General features: G+C 44.8%; 1 protein-coding gene across 2 annotated transcripts in view; it reads left to right on the top strand.

Moving 5' to 3' along the window:
• The window catches only part of MECP2 (methyl-CpG binding protein 2), a 95,469-nt gene that overhangs the window by 62,239 nt on the left and 9,899 nt on the right, over positions 1 to 23,331 (top strand). The window contains exon 2 of one of the 2 annotated variants that reach the window (XM_066357375.1): positions 21,316 to 21,666. In XM_066357375.1, coding sequence (XP_066213472.1) covers positions 21,316 to 21,666 — 351 coding nt within the window. Of the gene's footprint in view, positions 1 to 21,315; positions 21,667 to 23,331 lie in introns of those variants that run through there. The other variant, XM_066357377.1, reaches the window with a different exon arrangement.

Here is a 23,331-nt window from a genome sequence, read left to right as displayed (position 1 = left end):
TTTAATTAAAAAAAATAACGTTAAAAATATAAAACATACTGACCAGACAGTGGCACAGTGGATAGAGCATTGGACTGGGATTCAGAGGACCCAGGTTTGAGACCCCAAGGTTGCCAGCTTGAGCACGGGCTCATCTGGTTTGAGCAAAAGGTCACCAGCTTCAACCCAAGGTCGCTGGCTCGAGCAAGGGGTTACTCAGTCTGCTGAAGACCCGCGGTCAAGGCACATATGAGAAAGCAATCAATGAACAACTAAGGTGTTGCAACATGCAACGAAAAACTAATGATTGATGCTTCTCATCTCTCTCCGTTCCTGTCTGTCTGTCCCTGTCTATCCTTCTCTCGGACTCTTTCTCTCTCTGTAAAAAATAAAAAATAAAAATAAAATAAAACATTCTCATGTATTACAATCCATTTATTTCCTACCGCTCATGTTCATGTTTGCGGGTGGCTGGAGCCAATCTCAGCTGTCCTCTGGGACAATAATTCCTAAATTTTTATTGGATAATGAGTAATGTACATGGGTCATCGTATGGCTCTCACGGAATTACATTTTAAAATATGTGGCGTTCATGGCTCTCTCAGCCAAAAAGGTTCCCTACCCCTGCTCTAGGTTGTTGAATTTGATGCCATATAATTTTTCATAGTATTCTACTGTGATCCTCTGTATATCTATGATGTCTGTGGTAATTTCTCCTCTTTCATTTTAAATTTTGTTTATGTGAGTTCTTTCTCTTTTTTCCTTAGTGAGTCTAGCCAGGGGTTTATCAATTTATTGATCTTTTCAAAGAACCAGCTCTTTGTTGTATTAATTTTTTTCTATAGTTTTTTTGTTCTCTGTTTCATTTATTTCTGCTCTTATTTTTACTATTTTCTTTCTTGTGCTGATTTTGGGTTGCCTTTGTTATTTTTCTATTTCCTTTAGATATGATGTTAAGTTATTTATTTGGGATCTCTCTTGTTTCTTGATATAAGCCTGTAATGATATAAACTCCCCTCTTATTACTGCTTTTGCTGCATCCCAGAAATTTTGGTATGTCATATTGTAATTTTTGTTAGTCTGTATATATCTTTTGATCTCTGCTTTTATTTCTTCTTTGACTCAGTCATTTTTTAGAAGTATGTTGTTTAATTTTTATATTTTTGTTGGTTTCTTCTTTTTTGCAGTTGAATTGTAATTTTAAAGCCTTATGGTCAGAGAATATGCTTGGTATACTCTCAGTCTTCCTGAATTTGTTGATGTTAGTTTTGTGGCCAACATACTGTCTATTCTTAAGAATGTTCCATATGCACTGGAGAAAAATGTGTCCTCTGAAGTCCTGGGATAAAATGTCCTGTAAATGTCTATTATGTCCATTGGTCTAGTGTGTCATTTAAGGCTGATATTTCTTTCTTTTTTTCTTTTCTTTTCTATTTTTTTTTTTACAGAGACAGAAAGAGAGAGAGGAACAGATAGGGACAGACAGACAGGAAGGGAGAGATGAGAAACATCAATTCTTTGTTGCAGCTCCTCAGTTGTTCAGTGATTGCTTTCTCATTTGTGCCTTGAACAAGGGGCTACAGCAGATGAGTGACTCCTTGCTCAAGCCAGCGACCATGGGGTCATTTCTATGATCCCACAATCAAGCCAGCGATCCCACGCTCAAGCCGGTGTTCTCAGGGTTTTGAACCTGGGTCCTCTGCATCCCAGTCTGACACTCTATCCACTGTGCCACCGCCTGGTCAGGCAAGGCTGATATTTCTTTATTGATTTTCTGTTTGGAAGATCGATCTAAAGCTGTCAATGGTGTATTGAGATCTCCAAGTATAGATACATATGTTTTTGTCTGTTTTTATTTTTAGATCAGTTAGTAGATGGCTTATATATTTTGGTGCTCCCTGGTTTGGTATGTATATATTAAGAAGTGTAATGTCTTCTTGATACAGTGTCCTCTTTATCATTATGCAATGACTATCTTTGTCTCTGGTTGCTTTTGTTGTCTTGAAGTCAGCATTCTCAGATATAAGTATGGCTACACCTGCTTTTCTTTGGGTATTATGTGCTTGGAGAATCGTTTTCCAAGCTTTCACTTTGAGTCTTCTTTTGTTCTTGCAGCTTAGATGTGTCTCTTGAAGGCAGTATATGGTTGGTTTTTGCTTTTTGATCCAATCTGTTACTCTGTGTCTCTTTATTGGTGAGTTTAATCCATTTACATTTAAGGTAATTAATGACGCTTGAGGATTTCCTATAGCCATTTTATGTATTGTTTTCTGATAGCTTTGTGTCTCATTTGGTTCTTTTTTGTTTTTCTGTAAGTTGTTATTGTTTGGTGATATTCCATATTTTTTACTGTTTCTTCTTTTTAGAAGCTATGTTTCAGTAGTGGCATTTTCGTGGGTGGTTACCTTTAGGTTGTTAAAAGAAAAATTGTCATATTTACAAGAGTCCATTATCATATAAGTGATTTTGCACTCCATCCTCTTTTGCTACGGCTGATCTTTATCCTCTCCCCTTTTATGTTATTGTTGTCACAAATTATCCTTGTTTTTATTGTGATCTTGTTGGAGCTTTTACTTTACTTTAGTTTTGTTTTGTTTTGTTCTTTGTATCTGGTTGAGTAATCCCCTTGAGTATTTCCTGTCATGGAGTTTTTCTGGTGATAAATTCCCTCAGCTTCTGTATGTCTGTGAAAGTTTTTCTTTCTTCTTCATATTTGAATAGCTTTGATGGAGATAGTATTCTTGGCTGGTAATTCCTCTCTTTGAGTACTTTGAATGTTTGGGTCCACTCTCTTCTGGGTTTTAGGATTTCTTAGAAATCTGATGGTAATCTATGGGCCTTCCCTTATATGTTATATTCTTTTCCCTAGCTACTTTGAGGATTCTTTTTTTGCCATTGATATGTGATAATTTCATTATGTTGTGCCTTGGAGTAGGTCTCTGGGTGTTGTGTTTGCTTCTTGGATTCGAGGCTTTAATTCTTTCTACAGGCTTGGGAAGTTCTCATCAATTATTTGTTTTGTGTGTGTGTGTGTGTGTGTGTGTGTGTGTGTGACAGAGACAGAGAAAGATAGACAGGAAGGGAGAGAGATGTGAAGCATCAGTTCTTTGTTGTTGCTCCTTTGTTGTTCATTGATTTCTTTCTCATATGTGCCTTGACCAGGGGGCTACAGCTGAGGCAACAACTTGGGCTCAAGTCAGCAACCCCATGCTCAAGCTGGTGAGCCCCCACTCAAGCCAGTTGAACCCATGCTCAAGCCAGCAACCTTGGGGTTTCGAACCTGGGTCCTCTGTGTCCCAGTTCGATGCACTATCTACTGCTTCACCGCCAGATCGAGCCAATTATTTGTTTAAATGGGTTTTCCATTCCCTTTCCCTCTCTTCTTCTGATATACCTATTATTCTTATATTTCTCTTTCTGATGGAGTCAGACAGTTCTTGTAGAGGTCTCTAATTTTTTTTTTTTTTAATTTGTGAGTCTCGGTCGTCTTCTCTCTGTAATATCTCTAGTTGCCTGTCTTCGATGTCACTTATTTTCTCCTCTATCTGGCCTATTCTATTAGCTAATTTTATTACCTCATTACATTAAATTGCCTATCACTGTTTTCTCACAACTCATTGAGGTTTTTTTTTGTTTGTTTGTTTGTTTTTGTGTATTTTTCTGAAGCTGGAAACGGGGAGAGACAGTCAGACAGACTCTTGCATGCGCCCGACCGGGATCCACCCGGCACGCCCACCAAGGGCGACGCTCTGCCCACCAGGGGGCGATGCTCTGCCGCTACCAGAGCCACTCTAGCTCCTGGGGCAGAGGCCAAGGAGCCATCCCCAGCACCCGGGCCATCTTTGCTCCAGTGGAGCCTTGGCTGTGGGAGGGGAAGAGAGAGACAGAGAGGAAGGGGGGGTGGAGAAGCAAATGGGCGCTTCTCCTATGTGCCCTGTCTGGGAATCGAACCCGGGTCCCCCGCACGCCAGGCCGACGCTCTACCGCTGAGCCAACCGGCCAGGGCCTCATTGAGGTTTTTTTAGAACTTCAATTTTGAATTCTGTCATTTAACTCCAAGGTTTCCATGTAATTGATATTTTTTCCTGTATATTTTTCATTATCTGTCATAACAACATCTCTGTCTTGTGTATCCATGATGTATGATATCTCCTTCCTTGATGGCATTTGAGAACCCTAATAAGAAATTTTTTTTTCCAGTAGGTGTCACTGTACTACAAGTTTTGGCTCTGTGAAATTCTTGGGCAGACCTCTTCTGTCACTGTTGTAGTGATGTAGTCAGGGCTGCAGTTACATTGGTGGGTGAGGATTTGGGGGTAGCTTTCCAGCTTCCGCTTTGCAGCTTTGCAGCTTTAGCAGTGGCAGTTTCAGGTCTCAGATTGTTCTTCCCCATATCTCAACAGGCCAGGGAATCAGACACAGAGCACTTCTACCTCTCATGGGAGAGAGTGGCCCCAGAGAATCAGCTGTGGGGGGCCAGCAGGAGGGAGGTGGGATCTGGAAGGCTAAAGGGGTACACTTTCCTTTTCCCTGACACTGCACAGAGCGTGAGTCGTTGGTAGAGTACTGACTGCGGTGAGTGTGTTTGAGCACTGTGGGTCTAGCGTGTGCAGTGCTGTGTGGACTGATCTCCATGTGCTAAGCACCTACTGATGGAGCGTGCACCTCTCTCTGTGAGTCTGGCACCATGGACCCAGTGTGCGCTGATGGAGCTCATTCCACGTGCCATGGGAACCAAGCACTTTGGGCCAATGCACGCCGATCAAGTGAGGGCTGCAGGCTGAGTGCAAGCCAAGTGATGTGAGTAGTCCTCGGTAACCCTGCGCCTGCCTGGTTGTGCCCGCCTTAGTTCAGCTCGTTCCTCTCTGCCCCTCAGTCTATCTGCCTCTCCTGGGGCTCTGAATAAAATTCCCTCCGAATCCAGCAAGGAGAAAGAAAACTTCAGTTTTCCACCTTCTCTCCTGTCTAAATTCTACTGCAAAGGTGTTTTATCTTCCACCCCCCTTTTCAACCCATCCCACCTTCAGTCCACTCTTTGCATGGATCTTTTAGGCATGGCTGCAAGCTCAGCTGGGGTTCTTTCGCTGCATTACAGTTGTTCAGTTTGTTGAAATTTTAAGAGGAGAGATCAGAAGTATCTCTCACACCACCATTTCTGTGGTGTCACTCAACATTTTAAAATTTAACAAACACGATCCTTAGACAGCATTCTGGCTTCTAACATGCAATTCTTCAGTCACAGCTACAGGGATTAAAATCTGCTTCTGAATTCTCAGGTGGAGAAAGATAAGCCATGTGATATTTTTTAAGTAGCAAAACTGATCAGTGCTCTTAACTTTCTGGTTGGTTGTCTCTCCAATGTATAAATCTGCTATTCTTGACCTTTTTGAAGGGCCACCTTATTTATTTGCATTATTTCCTACGCTTATTCTTACAGGAGCTGGATGATGGGGGACAGCACAGGCCACAGGTATTGAAGCATCAGAAGTGGAGAACATTGACATACAGATGATTTCAGATATAAAAAGATGATCCCCTGGGAGGACCTCAGTCTTAATGTTATAATCAGTGGGATGGTATCAAAATTCATAAAATCCTTTATACACCAAGGTTACAGAACACTGATCTCCTAGAAACACTTCTTCAGGGGCCATAGGTAAATCCTTTTCAAATGCAGTTCACTTGACTCTGGCCAGGAACAGAGAGGGGCTGCACTATACATACACTGGTTATTCTCCAGAGCAAGTCCAAATCAGAGAAAAAATGAAGTGCAGCCCTTCTAACAAGAAAAGCTTTCCTCTAGTCAGAGGCCGAAGAAAACATCCATTCAGGGAACAGGAAGTTTTCTGACTGTATACTTTAAATGGATGAACTTGATGGTATGTGAATTATATATCAATTTTTTGTAATATCCTACTAAAATGATAGCTGACTTCACAGTTACCCTAAATAATAAAGGTAGGTTTTATGATTCCCCTGTAGTGCTCAGAACCCAGTGCTGTCTCCAAGCAAGCCTGTCTGGTTGCAGGCACAGAGCCCAAGCACCTCTCTCATCCATCCTAGAGAAAGAGCTCAGCACGGGGACCTAAGGTGACAAATGTTAGACCAGACCAAGCTGACATGAATGCCACTTCTGAAGTCCAGGACATGGTAACAATGCCAATCAAGAAGGAATTTAGTTCAAGATTAATTACCAGGCATTTAACCAAATTGAAGGTTGTTAGCTAAATATTCTGAAGGCATTTGATCAATTTTATTTTTAGTCTTAATTTTTCTGTTAGTTTTTTATGACAAATTATCCTATCTATCTATCTATCTATCTATCTATCTATCTATCTATCTATCTATCTATCTAAATTAAGGGGCAGGGAGGCAAAGAGACAGACTCCCGTATGTGCCTAGACTGGGATCCACCCAGCAAGCCCCTATAGGGCGATGCTCTGCGTATCTGGGGCCGCTGCTATTTTAGTGCCTGAGGTAAGGCCAGGAGCCATCCTCAGCGCCTGGGGACAACATGATCAAACCAATGGAGCCTTGGCTGCAGGAGGGGAAGAGACAGAGAGAAAGAGGGAGGGGAGAAGGAGGGAAGCGGGAAGTGGGAAATAGAGGTGTGGAGAAGCAGTTGGTCACTTCTCCTGTGTACCCTGAACGGGAATCAAACCCAGGACTTCCACGTGCCAGGCTGACACTCTACCACTGAGCCAACTGGCCAGGGCTACAAATTTTTTCTTATTAAGCTTATAATTTTTATTTCATGCTAACATAAAATAGTTTTTATATGTTAATTTGTCATTTTTTTTAACTTACTCTGTTGACATGGTTTCAAGTGTCCCACTCATTATAATACCCTCTACCCAACACATCGTGCTCTCCATACTTCATGCAAAGTCCCTTTTCACCCCCATTTCATCCCTTTGCCCCCCTCTTACCTCCATTTCCCCTTTCCCTCTGGGATTTGCTACCCTGTTGTCTGTATCTATGTATTAGGTATATATAATTTGGCTAATGCCTTCACCTTCTTTGATCCCATCCCCATTTCCCCTTTCCTTCTGGCAGCTGTCCATCTGTTCCCTGTGACCCTGCCTCTGTTTCTATTTTGTTCCTCAGTTTCTTGTGTTCATTAGATTTCCACATATAAGTGAGATCATGATATTTGGCTTCCTCTGCCTGACTTATTTCACTTAGCATAATAATCTCCAGGTCTACCCACGCCGTCACTAAAGGTAAGAGTTCCTTCTTTTTCACGGCTGCGTAGTATTCCATTGTGTAAATGTACAACAGCTTTTTTATCCATTCATCCACTGATGGACAGTTGGGCTGTTTCCAGATCTTGGCTATTGTAAACATTGCTGCAGTGAAAATGGGGGTGTATATCTTCTTTTGAATTAGTGTTCTGGGGTTCTTAGGCGACATTCCTAGAAATGGGATAGCTGGGTCATAAAGCAGTTTCATTTTTAATAGTGGTTGCAAAAATCTGCATTCCCACCAGCAGCGCAAGAGGCTCCACACCTCGACAGCACTTGTTGGTTGTTGATTGGTTAATGAAAGCCATTCTGGCAGGTGTGAGCTGGTATCTCATTATGGCTTTAAATTGCATTTCTGTAATGATTAGTGATGCTGAACATTTTTTTCATATGCCTATTGGCCATCTGTATGTCCTCTTTGGAGAAGTGTCTGTCCGGGTCCCTTGCCCATTTTTTAATTGGATCGTTTACTTCCTGGTGTTGAGTTTTAGAAGTTCTTTATAAATTTTGGGTATTGACCCCTCATCAGACATATCGGTGAATATGGCCTCCCATTGAGTGGTTTGTCTTTTTATTTTGTTAATGGTATCTTTTACTGTGCAAAAGCTTTTTAGTTTGAAATAGTCCCAGTTGTTTATTTTGTCCTTTATTTCACATTGGCCGAGGAGATACATTGACAAAAAATAGTGCTTCGAGAGCTATCATAGAGTCTACTGCTTATGTTTCCTTCTAGAATCTTTATGGTTTTGCAACTTACATTTAAGTCTTTTATCCATTTTGAGTTTATTTTTGTGAGTGGTGTAAGTTGGTAGTCTAGCTTCATTTTTTTCTTTTTTTGCATATACACGTACAATTTCCCCAACATCATTTATTAAAGATACTGTCTTTACTCCATTGTATACTCTTGCCTCCTTTGTCAAATATTAACTGACTGTAAAGGCGTGGGTTTACTTCTCTTTTATTTCCAATTTTAGTTATTTGGGTCCTCTCTCTTTTTGTCTTGATTGTCTGGTTAAAGGTTTGTCAATCTTGTTTACCTTTTCAAAGAACCAGCTCTTGGTTTCATTAATATTTTGTTTTGCTTTATTAGCCTCTATGTCATTTATTTCCACCCTGATCTTTGTTGTTCTTTTTCTAGTTCTCTTAGGTGCGGGGTTAAATTGTTTATATGAGATTTTTCTTGCTTCTTAAGGTACGCCTATAATGCTGTGAATGCCCCCATCAGGATTGCTTTTGCTGTGTCCCATAAATTTTGAGTTGTTGTATGTTCATTTTCATTTGTTTCAAGGAAATTTTTTATTTCTTCCTTGATGTCATTGTTAACCCATTTGTTATTTAATAACATGCTGTTTAACCTCCAAGTGTTTTAATGTTTTTCAGTTTCTCTTTTGTAGTTGATTTCTAATTTCATGCCATTGTGATCAGAGAAAATGCTTGATATGATTTCAATCTTCTTAAATTTACTGACACTTTTTTTGTGTCCTAACATGTAATCTGTCCCAGAAAGTATACCGTGAGCACTCAAAAAGAATGTATATTCTGCGCTACTTTGGGTTGAAATGTATCAGTTAAATCCAGTTGATCTAGTGTGTCATTTAAATCAACTGCTTCTTTGTTGAATTTCTGTCTGGAGGATCTATCTGTTGATGTCTGTGGGTGTTAAAATCCCCTGCTATTACTGTATTGGTGTCAATCTCTCCCTTTATGTCCTTCAAAATCTGCTTTATATATTTAGGTGCTTCTGTATTGGGTGCATAAATATTTACAATGGTTATATTCTCTTGTTGGATTGCTTCCCTCCTCTTCAGTGTCCTTATCTATCCCTCCTTATGTAGTGTATTCTTTCTCCCTCACTGTAGTCGTTGTTTTAAAGGCTATTTTGTCAGATATAAGTATTGCTACCCAGTTGTTGTTGTTTTTTCATTTGCAGGAAATATTTTTTTCCATCCCTTCACTTTGAGTCTATGTGTATCTTTTGTTCTGAGGTGGGTCTCTTGTAGACAGCATATGTACAAGTCCTGTTTTCTTATCCATGCAGCTACCTACCGTATGTCTCTGATTGGAGTATTTACTCATTTACATTTAAGGGGATTATTGATGAGTACTTATTTATTGCCATTTTATTCTTTAAACCTATCATTCTCTTTCTCTTGATTTTTTTTATTTTTCTTTACTCTTCTTATAACAGACCCTTTAACATTTCCTGTAGTACTGGTTTGGTGGTAATGAACTCCTTGAGCCTTTTTTTCTTTTCTTTTTTTGTCTAGGAAGCTCTCTATTTCACCTTCAATTTTAAATGATTGTTGGATAGAGTAGTCTTGGTTGTAGGTTCTTGTCTTGCATCACTTTGAATATTTCTTGCCAATTCCTTCTGGTCCAAAGTGTTTCTGTTGAGAAGTCAGGTGTCAGCCTTATGGGGGCTCATTTGTAGGTAATTGTTTTTCTCTTGCAGCTTTTAGGATTCTTTCTTTGTCTCTTAACTTTGGCTTTTTTTGTGACAGAGACCAAGAGAGACAGAGAGGGACAGACAGGGACAGACAGACAGGAAGAGAGAGAGATGAGAAGCATTAGTCCTTTGTTGCGGCTCCTTTGCTGTTCAGGGATTGCTTTCTCATATGTGCCTTGACCAAGGGGCTACAGCAGAGTGAGTGACTCCTTGCTTAAGCCAGTGACCTTGGGTTTAAAGCCAGCAACCTTGGGACTCAAGCTAGTGAGCCCACACTCAAGCTAGCGACCTCAGGGTTTCGAACCTGGGTCCTTCACATCCCAGTCTGACACTCTATCCACTACACCACCATTTGGTCAGGCTTAATGTCCTTTTTAATGCTTACTAAGTTCTTGTTGTGATCATCCATTCCTACTAAGATCCTTGAGCATCCTAATAACCATTATTTTAAACTCTGCATCTGGTAATTTGGTTACTTCCATTTCATTTAATTCTTTCTCCGAGGATATCTCTGGTTCATTCACTGGGGTCATATTTCTTTACCCACTTTGTCTATGTATTAGGTAGCTTTGCTCTGACTCCCCAATTAGTTGTGAAAGGAAGATGAGCTCAGTGATTGTAACCTTCAGGCCACCTGAGCTCCTTGCTCTAGGAATGTTTCTTGAGGGTTATATTTACCCTCCTATTGTACATGAATCTTGAATGCAGTTGTTCCTTTCGTGGGTGGAGTTATCGCTTCAGGCTGGCTGGCTCTAAGGGTCAGCCTTGATCACATGTATTAGATCACATGTGCAGTGTCTGTCCTATGGGGTGTAGTTCTTCTCAGCAGGGTCTGCTGCCCGCTGGGCTCCTCCTTTGGGTGTGCCACTTGGGTGGCTAGTTAAGTCCAGCCTTGGTGCGGTCTGACACCCACTGCTGGTTTTGTTGGTTCTGGGTCCTCTTGGGTGTGGTTTGGGTACAAGTTGTTGTCAGACATTTGTAACCCACCGTGGGCTACGTTATGGGAGCTACCGCTCTGTCCCCTGTTTGTGTCTGCGTTTTCTGTGCCTGAGTGTGTGTGGAAGGGGCCAACCAGGGTATAAGGCTCAGCTTCCTCCTGCTTAGTGCTGACAGCAGCTCTGTAAAAGGGCCCGAGTTCTGTAAGATTTGCCTTCACTTTTCAGCTGCTCCATCTCCTCTTGCAGCTGCCTGGTCTTCCCACAGAATCTTCTGTAGAAAGACTGTGTTGAGTGGTCTCAGCCTGGCCTCACCCACCCGCCCCTCTACAGGTTGCGAGCTTGGTGCATTAGGGCAGCTGAGGTCGGGATGACAGCTTAGTGAGACACCCTACTTTGGGTGTCTGTTGGTCAGGAGCTCAGTACCAGGAAAGTGGCCCCTACTCCAGAGCCTAATCCCTCAGATACTGCTAGATACTCCAGTTCTATTTGACCCAGCAAGGGGAGTAGCAGGTTCAGATTGGATGGGGCCGACCATCCCCTCTGCAAAAGTTCTTTCAGCTCGGGAGTCCCTGGTCTCATGGAAGAAGACTGAGAGAGTCCTCCACTGGGGCTGATTATGTCCCCCCCAGAAGGTGGCTAAGCCCCTAGACCAGTCCCAACAATAGGCTCCAAGGAACTCTTTGCAAGTCTGTGCTCTAAGCCTCTCTCCCTTCCCCCTGTGGAATTCAGCCCAGAGGGGCAGGATATCCGGGACTTGTGCCCGCCTCTGTGAGGCGCTGGCTTGGTTCATGTGTGCGAGCTGTTGGGCAGGTGCTGACCAGAGAAAGTGGAATTGCCTCAACTGGGTTTGGTGTCTGACAAGCTAGCTCTCCCTTTGGATATGCAGCTAGTAAGGGTAGCTGGGTCCTGCTCTGATGTTCTCTCTTGGTGGCCACTGGGTGTGTTGGTTCCAGGCCCCTTAGGAGGGAACCTGGTGCAGACCAGGGTAAGACATTGCCTGTGACTGTCCCTCAGCAATCTCTCTGGAGCTATATGTAAACTAGAGTCTGTGGCTGTCTCCGGTGGGCTTAGGTGCACATGGAAGGACCAAGCTGCACACCTAGGCTGACTTATACCTGCCGTGGGTCTTGAGGAAAGTCACCAAGAGACCCAAGGTTTTCTGAAATCTGCCTCCTACTGCCTCTGTTTGTTGCTTCCTTGTTTAGCTTGGCCCCTGAAAAACCCTCTGGTACAGTCTAGAGTCTGGGGCATTTCAGGGATTAGGAATGGTGGTTCTGTGGCTCCCACCTCCAGAGCCCAGGTATCAGTCTGTCCTGAATTTTTAAATCATTTTTATTTATTGATTTTCAAGAAAAGAGAAAGATAGAGATACAGAGGGGAAGCATCAGCTTGTAGTACTTGCTTCTTTTATGTGCCTTGACCAGGCAAGCCAAAGGTTTCAAACTGGTGACCTCAGCATTTCAGGTTGAGGCTTCATTCACTGCACCACCACAGATCAGGCCTGTCCTGAAGTTTTTCACAGACTTCTGTAGGGTCTGGTCATTAGGAGTTTGTAAAGCCAGTAGCTACAGTCACCATCACAGCCGCCTGGCCCATGCAGGTTTGCATTAGATTCGGACAGACGGTAATGAACCAGCGGAGCCAGGAACTGGTAGGCCATTACCTTTAATCCTAGCTTGCACCCAGCAGGCAAGTAAAAACACACACTGGTCTCCAAAACCCACTCACTCAGTGCTCACAAAGCTACTGACTTATCTGAGTTTCCTAGAATCAAAGTTTTCTAGCTCACTAGCCTTATTCACCTCTGTTCCCCATCTCCTCCTCTCTGCACAAACTACACAAACTGGCTTCTTCAGCATTCTGCCATCTTGGCTGCTTCTCCTCTCCTCCACGTGGCCTTTATCTGCTCTCCTCCTCTCTGCTCTCCTTCTAGAATATAATCCCTCTTCTCCTGGAACAACATGATCTCTCTTCCTTTTAAAAGCTTTTGGCGGAAAAGCCCTCCCCCAACACATATTAACATAGTCACGCCCAACCCAAGCAAGAAGAGCAACTAATATTATCACCTGGCCGGTTGGCTCAGTGGTAGAGCGTCGGCCTGGTGTGCAGGAGTCTCGGGTTCGATTCCCAGCCAGGGCACACAGGAGAAGCGCCCGTCTGTTTCTCCACCCCTCCCCCTCTCCTTCCTCTCTCTCTCTTCCCTTCCCACAGCCAAGGCTCCATTGGAGCAGAGTTGGCCCTGGCACTGGGGATGGCTCTATGGCTTCTTCCTCAGGTGCTAGAATGGCTCTGGTTGCAACAGAGCGACGCCCCAGATGGGCAGAGCATCGCCCCCTGGTGGGCATGTGGGTAGATCCCGGTTGGATGCATGCGGGAGTCTGTCTGACTGCCTCCCTGTTTCCAACTTCAGAAAAATACAAAAAATAAAAATAAAAAAATAATAATATCACCTGGGTGATGGGCTTCCATGTGGGCAGTGCCATCTTTAACGAAGTGAGCATAATATATTTTATCTGCCCAACAGAGTTTGGTTGGTGTGGGCTCTGAAACCCAGAGATTTTGATTTGCTCACAGTCTGTACAGTTTCTTCTATTGAATATCCCATGTGGCAGAAGCACCAGTCATATTCTTGGAAAGTGTAAGGAAAAGCTCCAGCCTCAACGCCAGACAACTGAGTCATTGTCACACCCTCTGCTTCCTGGACAAGGCTGCTTTCTTCTCAGCAGGGCCCAATCTCCATAGGGTGGGGCAAGGGAGGTTCCCAAGTATGGGGCAGTTGCTTTCCCCTACTTGCTGCTAGACAGAGGGTACTACTCCACCTAAGAAATATAGTGACTGTAGTATTGGAAAATGATTGAGCATAGGGGTTCAGGTGGTTGTCCCCCACAGTGTCTCTCCTCTAGGCTGCCAGTTTCACACTTTCCTCACGCAAGTCCAGCCCTCTTAGCCCTCCCTCTTCCATAGCCCAGGGTAAATGGCTGTGAATGAGATTTTCTGCATTGGCCCTTTAAGAAGGTGCCTGCATCTCTGAGATCTCCGGTCTCTTTCTTGTAGACAGCAGCCTCGCCTCTTTTCACTGCCAAATGCTACGTGGGCACTTCTTCTAGACTGGTGCTTAGGACCCATACCTCTCAGGGAAAACCTCCCTTTTAGACCCTTAGCCACCACTTGCTCCTGGGAGCGGGTCAGCCCTTTTCACATCTCCGCCCTTCCTACCAGTCTTGATTTGGCTTATTTGGCTTCTTCTGTGACTCTTTGGTTATAGACTCCTCTTCATTTAGACCTAAATTGGTTTTTAGGATGATTTTTCTTAAGTTTAGTTATCACTCTAGTTTGGTCCTAGGAGGTGGCAATTCGAATGCCTGCCTACTTTGTCACCATCTTGGAATGTAAGTTACTTTCAGTTTTAAAATACAGGCAGTTCTCATCATCAGATCTCTTGAGATAAAATGATTTGGCCCATAAACAAAATTCCTGCAACTTTTTCTTCTGCTAGAAGGAAGGATTTGGTTTTATCTAAAGTTTGCAGTCTAGCTGCAGAACCAGTGAATGATGTTTAATTACCAAGAGCCTTCTCTTATGTTTTTAGGTGTTTAAGAATTTGTGAAGATGTTTCTGCTTGAATGTTATATGAGCATTCCTGGGGAGGAGGGATCTTGTATTCTACAAACCACACAATAAAATACAGGAATTTTTAAAGGAAAAACAAGTGGGGTAGACCATGCCAAATCTATGTAATTTGGTAACCAGAGCTCACTAAAAAAATCAGTGACAATTCTGGTTAGAAAACGAAACACCAGGCCTAATATTAAAGTGTCCTTGGCATTTGCATCCAGCATCTCCATCAACCAACCATTTTTCACCATAACTCCAATTTGTACATCCTCCCACACAATGTACAGATGAGTTGTTCATTTCATCCATGTTAAAAGTTAGGTCCTAGGCAAGGCTTCCTTTGGCAATGATTTTATTTTAAAGGGGAAATATCGCCTGACCGGTGGTGATGCAGTGGGTAGAGCATCGACCTGGAACGCTGAGGTTCCAGGTTCAAAATCCCAAGGTCACTAGCTTGAGGGCAGGCTCACCAGCTGGAGCACAGAGTCACTGGCTTTAGCGTGGGGTCATCAACATGGTCCCATGGTCACTGACTTGAGCAAGGGGACACTGGCTCAGCTGGAGCCCCCTGGTCAAGGCACCTATGAGAAGCTATCAGTGGAAAACTAAGATGCCACAACTACGAGTTGATGCCTCTCATCTCTCTCCCTTTCTGTCTGTCTAAAAAAACAAAAACAAACCAAAACAAAAACAGAGAAATATCTTGATACCTTTATTCACATTCACAGCTTCACCATAACACTATGGAAGACATTGTGGTTCTCTGAGCCACCAAAGGAAGGCACTTTTGAAAGGTTTCCAGCTTTTTCTTTTACTGTTGTTTTGTAATGTGAAGGCATTCTCTTTGTTAGAAAGCTTTCCCAAAAGTGCTTCAAAATATTAATCAACCAGAACAGCTGCCCGTTATATTGATAACATCTCCCTTCACTTTTAAATATGTTTCCCTGAACCCTTGACTATTGGAAGGTTAGGCACAGTCATCATTACATTTTACCCCTAAGTACCTAAGCATGGTTTTCCTAAGAGGACAGGATGCAGTTATGACACTCAGGGAGTTGAATGTCGAGCTAACATGGAACCAGATTCACACCCCCCAAATGCCCCATTTCTGCCTCTTTTAGCACCTTCGAACCTGAGAGCCAGCCCTGAATTGCATGTTACTTTTGATTATTCTGTTTCTTGGGCCTCTTAACCAGAAGCATTTCCTAGCCCTGCCCCCCTTTTTTTTCCATGCCACAGACCATCCATTTTGAGGGGTCCAGGCCCATTGTTGTATGGAATGGACCCTCTCTTTGGACTCTTCCAGCTGCTTCCTTATGGCCTCCTCAGTTACCCCTTCCTGCAGGGTAGGTGGTGCTGATGCTCCTGCTTCCCCACAGCACTTCTGCAGGCTGGACAGTCAATAGTGCTCAGTTTGATCTCTTTATTAAGAGGGCGCCTGCCAAATTTCTTCACAGAACAAGACTTCCTCCTTTCCTTACTCTTTAGCCCATGTATTCCTTAGTTTCTTGCCAGCTTGTCTGTGTAGGTAAGAGTTTTTAAACACTGTCTTCTATAACATTTTTTAGAAGATGCAGTCCAGCCTTCTTAGTAGTTTTAGCAGGAGCAGTATCTGTAGACCTGACCACCTCATTGCTGGAATCCAATATGTGGAAACCTGGAGCCCATCTTCCCAGTATAACCATCTCTCATTCTTTTGCCTTCCTGTTTTTTGTTTGTTTGTTTGTTTTTTGTTTTTTTCAGAAGCTGGAAACGGGGAAGTAGACAGACTCCCGCATGTGCCCAACCGGGATCCACCTGGCACGCCCACCAGGGGGCGATGCTCTGCCCATCCGGGGCGTCACTCTGTTGCGACCAGAGCCACTCTAGCGCCTGAGGCAGAGGCCACAGAGCCATCCCCAGAGCCCGGGCCATCTTTGCTCCAATGGAGCCTTGGCTGTGGGAGGGGAAGAGAGAGACAGAGAGGAAGGAGAGGGGGAGGGGTGGAGAAGCAGATGGGCGCTTCTCCTGTGTGCCCTGGCCGGGAATCGAACCCGGGACTTCCACACACCAGGCTGACGTTCTACCACTGAGCCAACCAGCCAGGGCCTCTTTTGCCTTCTTGACCCCTCTCTCTCCATCACTGTAAATGTCACTGTCTGTGCTCCTGGGTGAGTGTGACACCAAGGCCCTCTATGACTGCTCCAGCTTGTGATTAGATGGAGGATGAGGAGGGCTAATTGGTTTCTCTGGAAAAGTGTATGCTTTAGCAAACCCCATAGCCTCCTGGTGTGTATGTGGGAGGGATGCTTAGGGAGACACCAGGCATCCCATCCTGTTCTCCCTCCTTTGGGTCACCCTGGGACTGAGCAGGCATGGGGCCAGGCATAAACTCATTTGCATTACCTGTTTTGCATCATTTTTACTTCCATGCCCAGAAGAATGGCTTCCAGGCTTTGAAACTTTTGTTATTTGTTTTTGAGTAACAAACACTTGCATATCCTTGCAAACAGAATTGAAAATCACCACATTGTCATAGTAGTTTCAAGTAATTTCAATTTGAAGAACTAGAATACTATATTACCGTTAGAGTTAAAGGTCTTTTTGTTCCCCATCTTTAGTGCTATTAAAGTTCATTTATGCCTGACCTGTGGTGGCACAGTGGATAAAGCGTCGACCTGGAAATGCTGAGGTCGCCAGTTCGAAACCCTGGGCTTGCCTGGTCAAGGCACATATGGAAGTTGATGCTTCCTGCTCCTCCCCCACTTCTCTCTCTGTCTCTTCTCTCTCTCTCTCCCTCTCTCTCTCCTTTCTAAAATGAATAAATAAAATTTAAAAAAAAAAGTTCATTTATTGGCCCTGGCTGATTGGGCCAGTGGTAAAGTGTCAGACTGGTGTGTGGATGTCCCAAGTTTGATTCCCAGACAGGGCACATAGGAGAAGTGACCATCTGCTTCTCCACCCCTCCCCCTCTCCCTTCTCTCTCTTACTCTCTCTTGCCCTTCCACTGCCATGGCTCGATTGGTTTGAGTACATCGGCCCTGGGCACTGAGGATGGCTCTGTGGAGCCTCGGACGCTAAAAATAGCTCTGTTGCAAGCATGGCCCCAGATGGGCAGAGCATCTACCCCAGACAGGGGTTGCTGGATGGATCCTGGTTGGGGTACATGCGGGAGTCTCTATCTCCCCTCCTCTCAGTTGGAAAAAAGTTCATTTATTGTACACTTAGGAATGATTTAAAAATTAAATTTTGTGTTATGTACATTTTATCACAATAAAAACTTAAAAAATAAACCAAGCAGTTCATTTAAGCCCCAAGAGTTTGGGCACAGTTGGATATCCCACTTTTGTAGATTAGTAGCCACAGATCTATGTCCTCCTCTCCTTGAACTTTATCCTCCCAGGCTTTGGCCAAGATCCTTAACTCATCCCTATTCCTCACCCCACCTGTCCATCAGCCAGCTCTTTTGTTTCATCTACTGGTTATGTCCTCAATTCTCTGCTGTCCTATCCTGGGCCACGCTAAGACCACTGCAAGAGGCCACTGCAGTGTGCCGAGAAGCCACACTGTTTTTACTCAGAAAAAATGCCACCTTGTGCAGGCCACTCACTCTCGTGCACACTAGGAATGTGACTTGGGTGGCCACAGGGCAGGTAGAGTGCAGTTAGCCACCACCACCAGCAGCCCAGAGTCCCTAATAAAATCTGTGAAGGGGAAGAGTATCAAGACCTGGGTGCGCACTGGCAGGGCAGCCTCGGCCCCCGGAGCCAAGGTCCTCTTAGGTCTCCTGCAGTCCATTTAGAGTGATCTGTTGAAAATAAGAGCTTTTATCCCTATCCCCTGCTTAAAGCTTCCCATCACATTTGTCAGAATAAAACCCAACAAAGTCCTCCATGTCCCACATTGAGGCCTCTCTACTGTCTGGAACCTTTACCCCCTACACAGCCACATGGCTTGCCCCTTCACTTCCTTTAGGTCTTTCTCTCTTTTCTCCCCTGATATCACCGTGTGGATTTTTTTTTCTTCATTGTGTTCTAATCAGTTCATGCTTTTGAACACTCAGCCTGGTCATAGCATTGCCCAATGCAAGGGACCCTTTCAACCAGCGCCTGTGTCCTTTTGACTCGCCCTAGTAATCTCTAGGTGCTCTCATTTTCCACCTTCACAGGTCATCCCAGAACCAGAACCACCCCACTTCTCCAAGGGGCCAGCCTGGTTCCCTTCCATGGACTTTAGTCGTGTTCCCTGCCTTCGGGGTGCCATTGTTGGCCTTAGAATATGTTCCACCAAGGGTATCCAGAGCACTGTGATCAAAAGTATTTGAAATAAACCTTTTCTCTGTAGTATGTTCTCGATTTGATAAAATTATTCATTTGCTTCTGTTTGCATTCAATGTAATGAGGTTTTGTTACCTTTTGTTTATATTTAATTTTTGGTCATGTAAATTTTTATTTCATTGAGAAGTTGAAGTTATGCTCTGGGGTACCCAGAGAGGCCTTGACAGTTCCATTAGTTTCTGCTGGGTGCTTCCTAAAGTCCCCTTCTTTCTCACACAAAAGGCAGCTTACTATATACATTTTACCTCACAGTAGATCCTGAGGATCACTCCCCAGGAGTTCAGAGTGCTTTCCATGGTGCAGGCATGCTGTTTTCTAGTCAGCAGCTCCCTGGTGGTAGCTGTGGCTGTTTGAGTTGTTTGCACTCCTAGGCTAGTAAGAACAATGCTGTTATAAATAGCATCATCCTTTGGTTTTCTTTGTTTATTTGTTTTGTTTTTTTTTTAACAAGCAAGAGAGAGACACAGAAAGGGAGAGAGATGAGAGGCATCAACTTGTAGTTGTGGCACCTTAGTTGTTCATTGATTGCTTCTCAGGTGTGCTTTGACTGGGGGCTCCATTTGAGCCAGTGACCCCTTGTTAAAGCCGGCCACCTTGGGCTCAAGCCAGCTACTATGACCATCATTGACATGATTCCACACTCAGGCCAGCAACCCCATGCTCAGGCTGGTGAGCCTCTGCTCAAGCTGGATGAGCCCACGCTCAAGCCAGCGACCTTGGGGTTTTGAACCTGGGTCCTCATTATCCCAGGTCAGTGCTCTCTCCACTGCACCACCACCGGTCAGGCACATCATCCTTTGTTGTTTTGCCTTTCTGGAGGTGTCTCTTCAGGGTAGATTTCTAGAAGAGATTGCCCTAGATTGCATCAATACCCTTGATTGTATCTAAGAGGCATTGCTGGGTCATATAGCTTGTACTTGGACCTCACGAGTGGAAGTATTTGGGGAATACAAATACGAGTTCTGAAGAAGCCATACCCTTTCCCTTGGTGCAGTGTTTTTCTCTGACTCCGGCAATTTCGAGATTCCAGGGAACAGCCTTGAACTTTAGCAGTGCCCCTATGGACTGTGTGGAAGTGGTAATTCCAGTCTGTCTATCACTTTGCTGCTAGCAGAGCTCCCCTTCTCCCTCTGTGTGATGGTGGGCCTCCAACCACACCCAACTTCCCAGGGTTCTTCTTCTTTGTTTCCTGTTGAGAAGCTAAGACTAGGCGAATTGAAAAGTAAACTCTGCTGAAACAGGCTAGAGACTCCCACTTTTACAGCAGGAAAAGGTCTCCTGTGAGCTGAGAGCTGAATCTGGGCAACCCTGGCAGCCATACTTGGGGCCTTAAACTTCTGTATGAAGATGCAGGGAACTCAGGGGTAAGCCTGAGGACGACTGGGCCACACTCTCACCACAGTGTTTCCACCTGAGCTGTTCAGCAAAGCCGTGTCCTCATGGTGCCAAATGAGTCCTGGTGCTAACCTGCCTTCAATGACTTACCTACTACATCATTTGAGTCTGGTTTCAAGTGTACACCACAGTGCCTTCATTGACGTCTCCACAGTGTGGACAGGAAGGAAAGGCACTTGGGATAGACCAGGTGTGGGACAGTGATCAGTGCAGACACAAGCTGTATGGGACAGGGCGCTCTAGGGCTGAGCAGTACAGAGAACAGGAATGGTCTTGCCCTTTTCTATCATGAGCTGCTAGCTGAGGGACTAGCCGATGGCTGATTCTGAGCCCACAATTCTTTCTAAGCCTCTTCTGGCCCCAGTTTTGTTCTTGCCCTCTTAGCCCAACCATGAGAGCACCATTGTCAGACTCTGATGCGCAGGTCCAGGGACTCTACCAGATGTGACCAAAGTATAGGGAAGGAGCTGCTCTGTCTGTAAAATAATGGGGAAGTGCCTGCCCTGGAATGGCGAGGCTGTTCCCTTGTGCTTTTCTCCTTGTTCTTTCCTCCCACAAGCAAGGCTGTGTGTTGTAAGGGAGCATCTGGTGATAAAGGCTCACCCAACCTGGGATCACTTTTCTTACACCAGAACCCTGGGCAGCAGTTTCTGGTTGCCTGAGTTAGCCAGTATTTATTAGTGCCTTTCTGACATTTCTTCCTCTGAGATGTTGGTACCCATCGTTGAAATGAGGCTCAGGTCCATGTTTGGAAATGGCAGAGTCAGGATTTGAGCTCAGGTTGCCTGGCTTCAAGCCTATGTGCTCTTTCTAGATGCACTATGTGCCACCTCCCAAGCAGGTAGTGTGGGGCTGACTCTGTCAGCAAGTTATACTGTGCCCCACAGCAGTTCTTTGTCAGGTACACATTTGAGAAAACCCAAAATACAGAAGCTATAGTGACACCCAAGCCAGGCCTTTGTGAAAAGGAGCTCTACCCCCATTTTGGGTGGACACCTCCCTCTCAAGCAGCCCAAGGCCTCTTCTTAGCCCTCATGTACAGCTCATAAAGTGGCCTCAGCCAAGGCAGCATGCCGAGAAGCCACACTGTTTTTACTCAGAAAAAATGCCACCTTGTGCAGGCCACTCACTCTCGTGCACACTAGGAATGTGACTTGGGTGGCCACAGGGCAGGTAGAGTGCAGTTAGCCACCACCACCAGCAGCCCAGAGTCCCTAATAAAATCTGTGAAGGGGAAGAGTATCAAGACCTGGGTGCGCACTGGCAGGGCAGCCTCGGCCCCCGGAGCCCTGTCTGTGCTGGGCTTTCCCAAGCCTGCTGGTGCTGTTTTTTGCAAACTGGTGTGTGCTCTGTGATACTTACATACTTGTTTAACACTCCAGGGAAGAAAAGTCAGAAGACCAGGATCTCCAGGGCCTCAAGGACAAACCCCTGAAGTTTAAAAAGGTGAAGAAGGATAAGAAGGAAGACAAAGAGGGCAAGCATGAGCCCCTGCAGCCGCCAGCTCACCACTCTGCTGAGCCAGCAGAGGCAGGCAAAGCGGAGACCTCAGAAGGGTCAGGCTCAGCTCCAGCTGTCCCAGAAGCTTCTGCCTCCCCCAAACAGCGGCGCTCCATCATTCGCGACCGGGGACCCATGTATGATGACCCCACTCTGCCTGAAGGTTGGACCCGGAAGCTTAAACAAAGGAAATCTGGCCGCTCTGCTGGGAAGTATGATGTGTATTTGATCAAGTAAGTAAGGGCAGGTAATCAGGAAGTCAGGGACAGGCACTGAAAACTAATAGGGGTCCCTTGTTAGGTGTTCTTTGCTGCTGTTGATCAGAAAAATGTGTGTGTGTGACTTCGCCTGGGGTCGAGGTGGCTTCAGTAATGAGCATCGCTTGCAGATATGCCTAGGTATGCTTGGAACAACTATGTACAGAAGTCACTTCCCCGAATGAGACATGCACAGGGTAACAGAGTGTGACTTGACCCTGCTAGCCCTTGAGCCTACCCAGGTTCACTATGAGAATGCTCGGAGAGGTCACCTGGAAAGCACTGAGGGCATAGAGCCTGCCATGTGCAGTGGCCTGGGCTCAGGAAGCAAGTGGAACTCCCCGGGGATCCTGTCACTTCCCAGCTGGAGAACATCTAGCCAGTGGGCTCTTAGAACCTGTTAACCTCATGTTCTTTCTGGGAGAGTTCTGTGACATTGCTTCATGAACCAGAAACAGGATTTCATAGGGCTTAGTCCACTCTGTAAATTGTGCTGGGAAAGGTGGGCTCTTAGACACGGCCTCTGGGGGCAGACACAGATGGGCCCCAGTTCCTTTCCAACTGTTCCTTTTGCATTTGTCCAGCTTGGGTGTTTTCTACTGAAACAGTAACTTCTAAGCCTGAACTTCAGAGGTAGAGTAAATAAGTACATCTCTGCCCCTTAGACCAGGGGTCCCCAAACTTTTTACACAGGGGACCAGTTCACTGTCCCTCAGACCATTGGAGGGCCGGACTATAAAAAAAACTATGAACAAATCCCTATTCACACTGCACATATCTTATTTTAAAGTAAAATATAAAATGGGAACAAATACAATATTTAAAATAAAGAACAAGTAAATTTAAATCAACAAACTGACCAGTATTTCAATAGGAACTAGGCTCCTCTCACTGACCACCAATGAAAAAGGTGCCCTTCCGGAAGTGCGCTGGGGGCCGGATAAATGGCCTCAGGGGGCCGCATTCGGCCCGTGGGCCATAGTTTGGGGACCACTGCCTTAGACAATCTCAAAAAGGTCAGCAGTTTTCTTTTTCTTTCTTTTTTTTTTTTGGACATTGTAGTAACAGTCATTAATATTTATTGACCACTTGCTATGTTCTAGGCAGTGCTTTTTTTTTTTTTTTTACTTATTTGGTTTTTTTTTAAATGAGAGGAAGGAAATAGACATTTCCCCTCTTCTTCTGCATGTTCCTTAATCAGGATCCACCCAGCAACGCCTGTCTGAGGCCGATGCTCAAATCAACCGAGCTATTTTTAGCACCTAAGGCCGATACTCAGACCAACTGAGCTGTCCTCAGTGCCCAGAGCCAACACTCAAACCAGTTGAGCCACTGGCTGCAGGAGAGGAGGGGGGAAAGGAAGGGGAGAGAAGCAAATTGTTGCTTCTCCTATGTGCCCTGACCGGGAATCGAACCTGGGACATCCAAACACTGGGCCAACACTCTATCCACTGAGCCAGCCGGCCAGGGCCAAAGGTTGGCAGTTTTCAAAGGACATTTACAACTTCATTTGGTCCCCAACAAGTCTAAGAGGGTGAGCAAAGTATTATCCTATTGACATATGAGGAAACTGTTTTCCAGAGATGCGAAATAGCATGCTTTACTGTCAGATCAGGCCCAGGCACCACCCAGCAGAGTGGG

This window comes from Saccopteryx leptura, chromosome X, assembly GCF_036850995.1.
Source record: "Saccopteryx leptura isolate mSacLep1 chromosome X, mSacLep1_pri_phased_curated, whole genome shotgun sequence".
In the NCBI taxonomy this organism is placed as follows: Eukaryota; Metazoa; Chordata; class Mammalia; order Chiroptera; family Emballonuridae; genus Saccopteryx; species Saccopteryx leptura.
The sequence above is the reverse complement of the archived record's forward strand: the minus strand, read 5'-3'. Positions and strand labels throughout refer to the sequence as shown.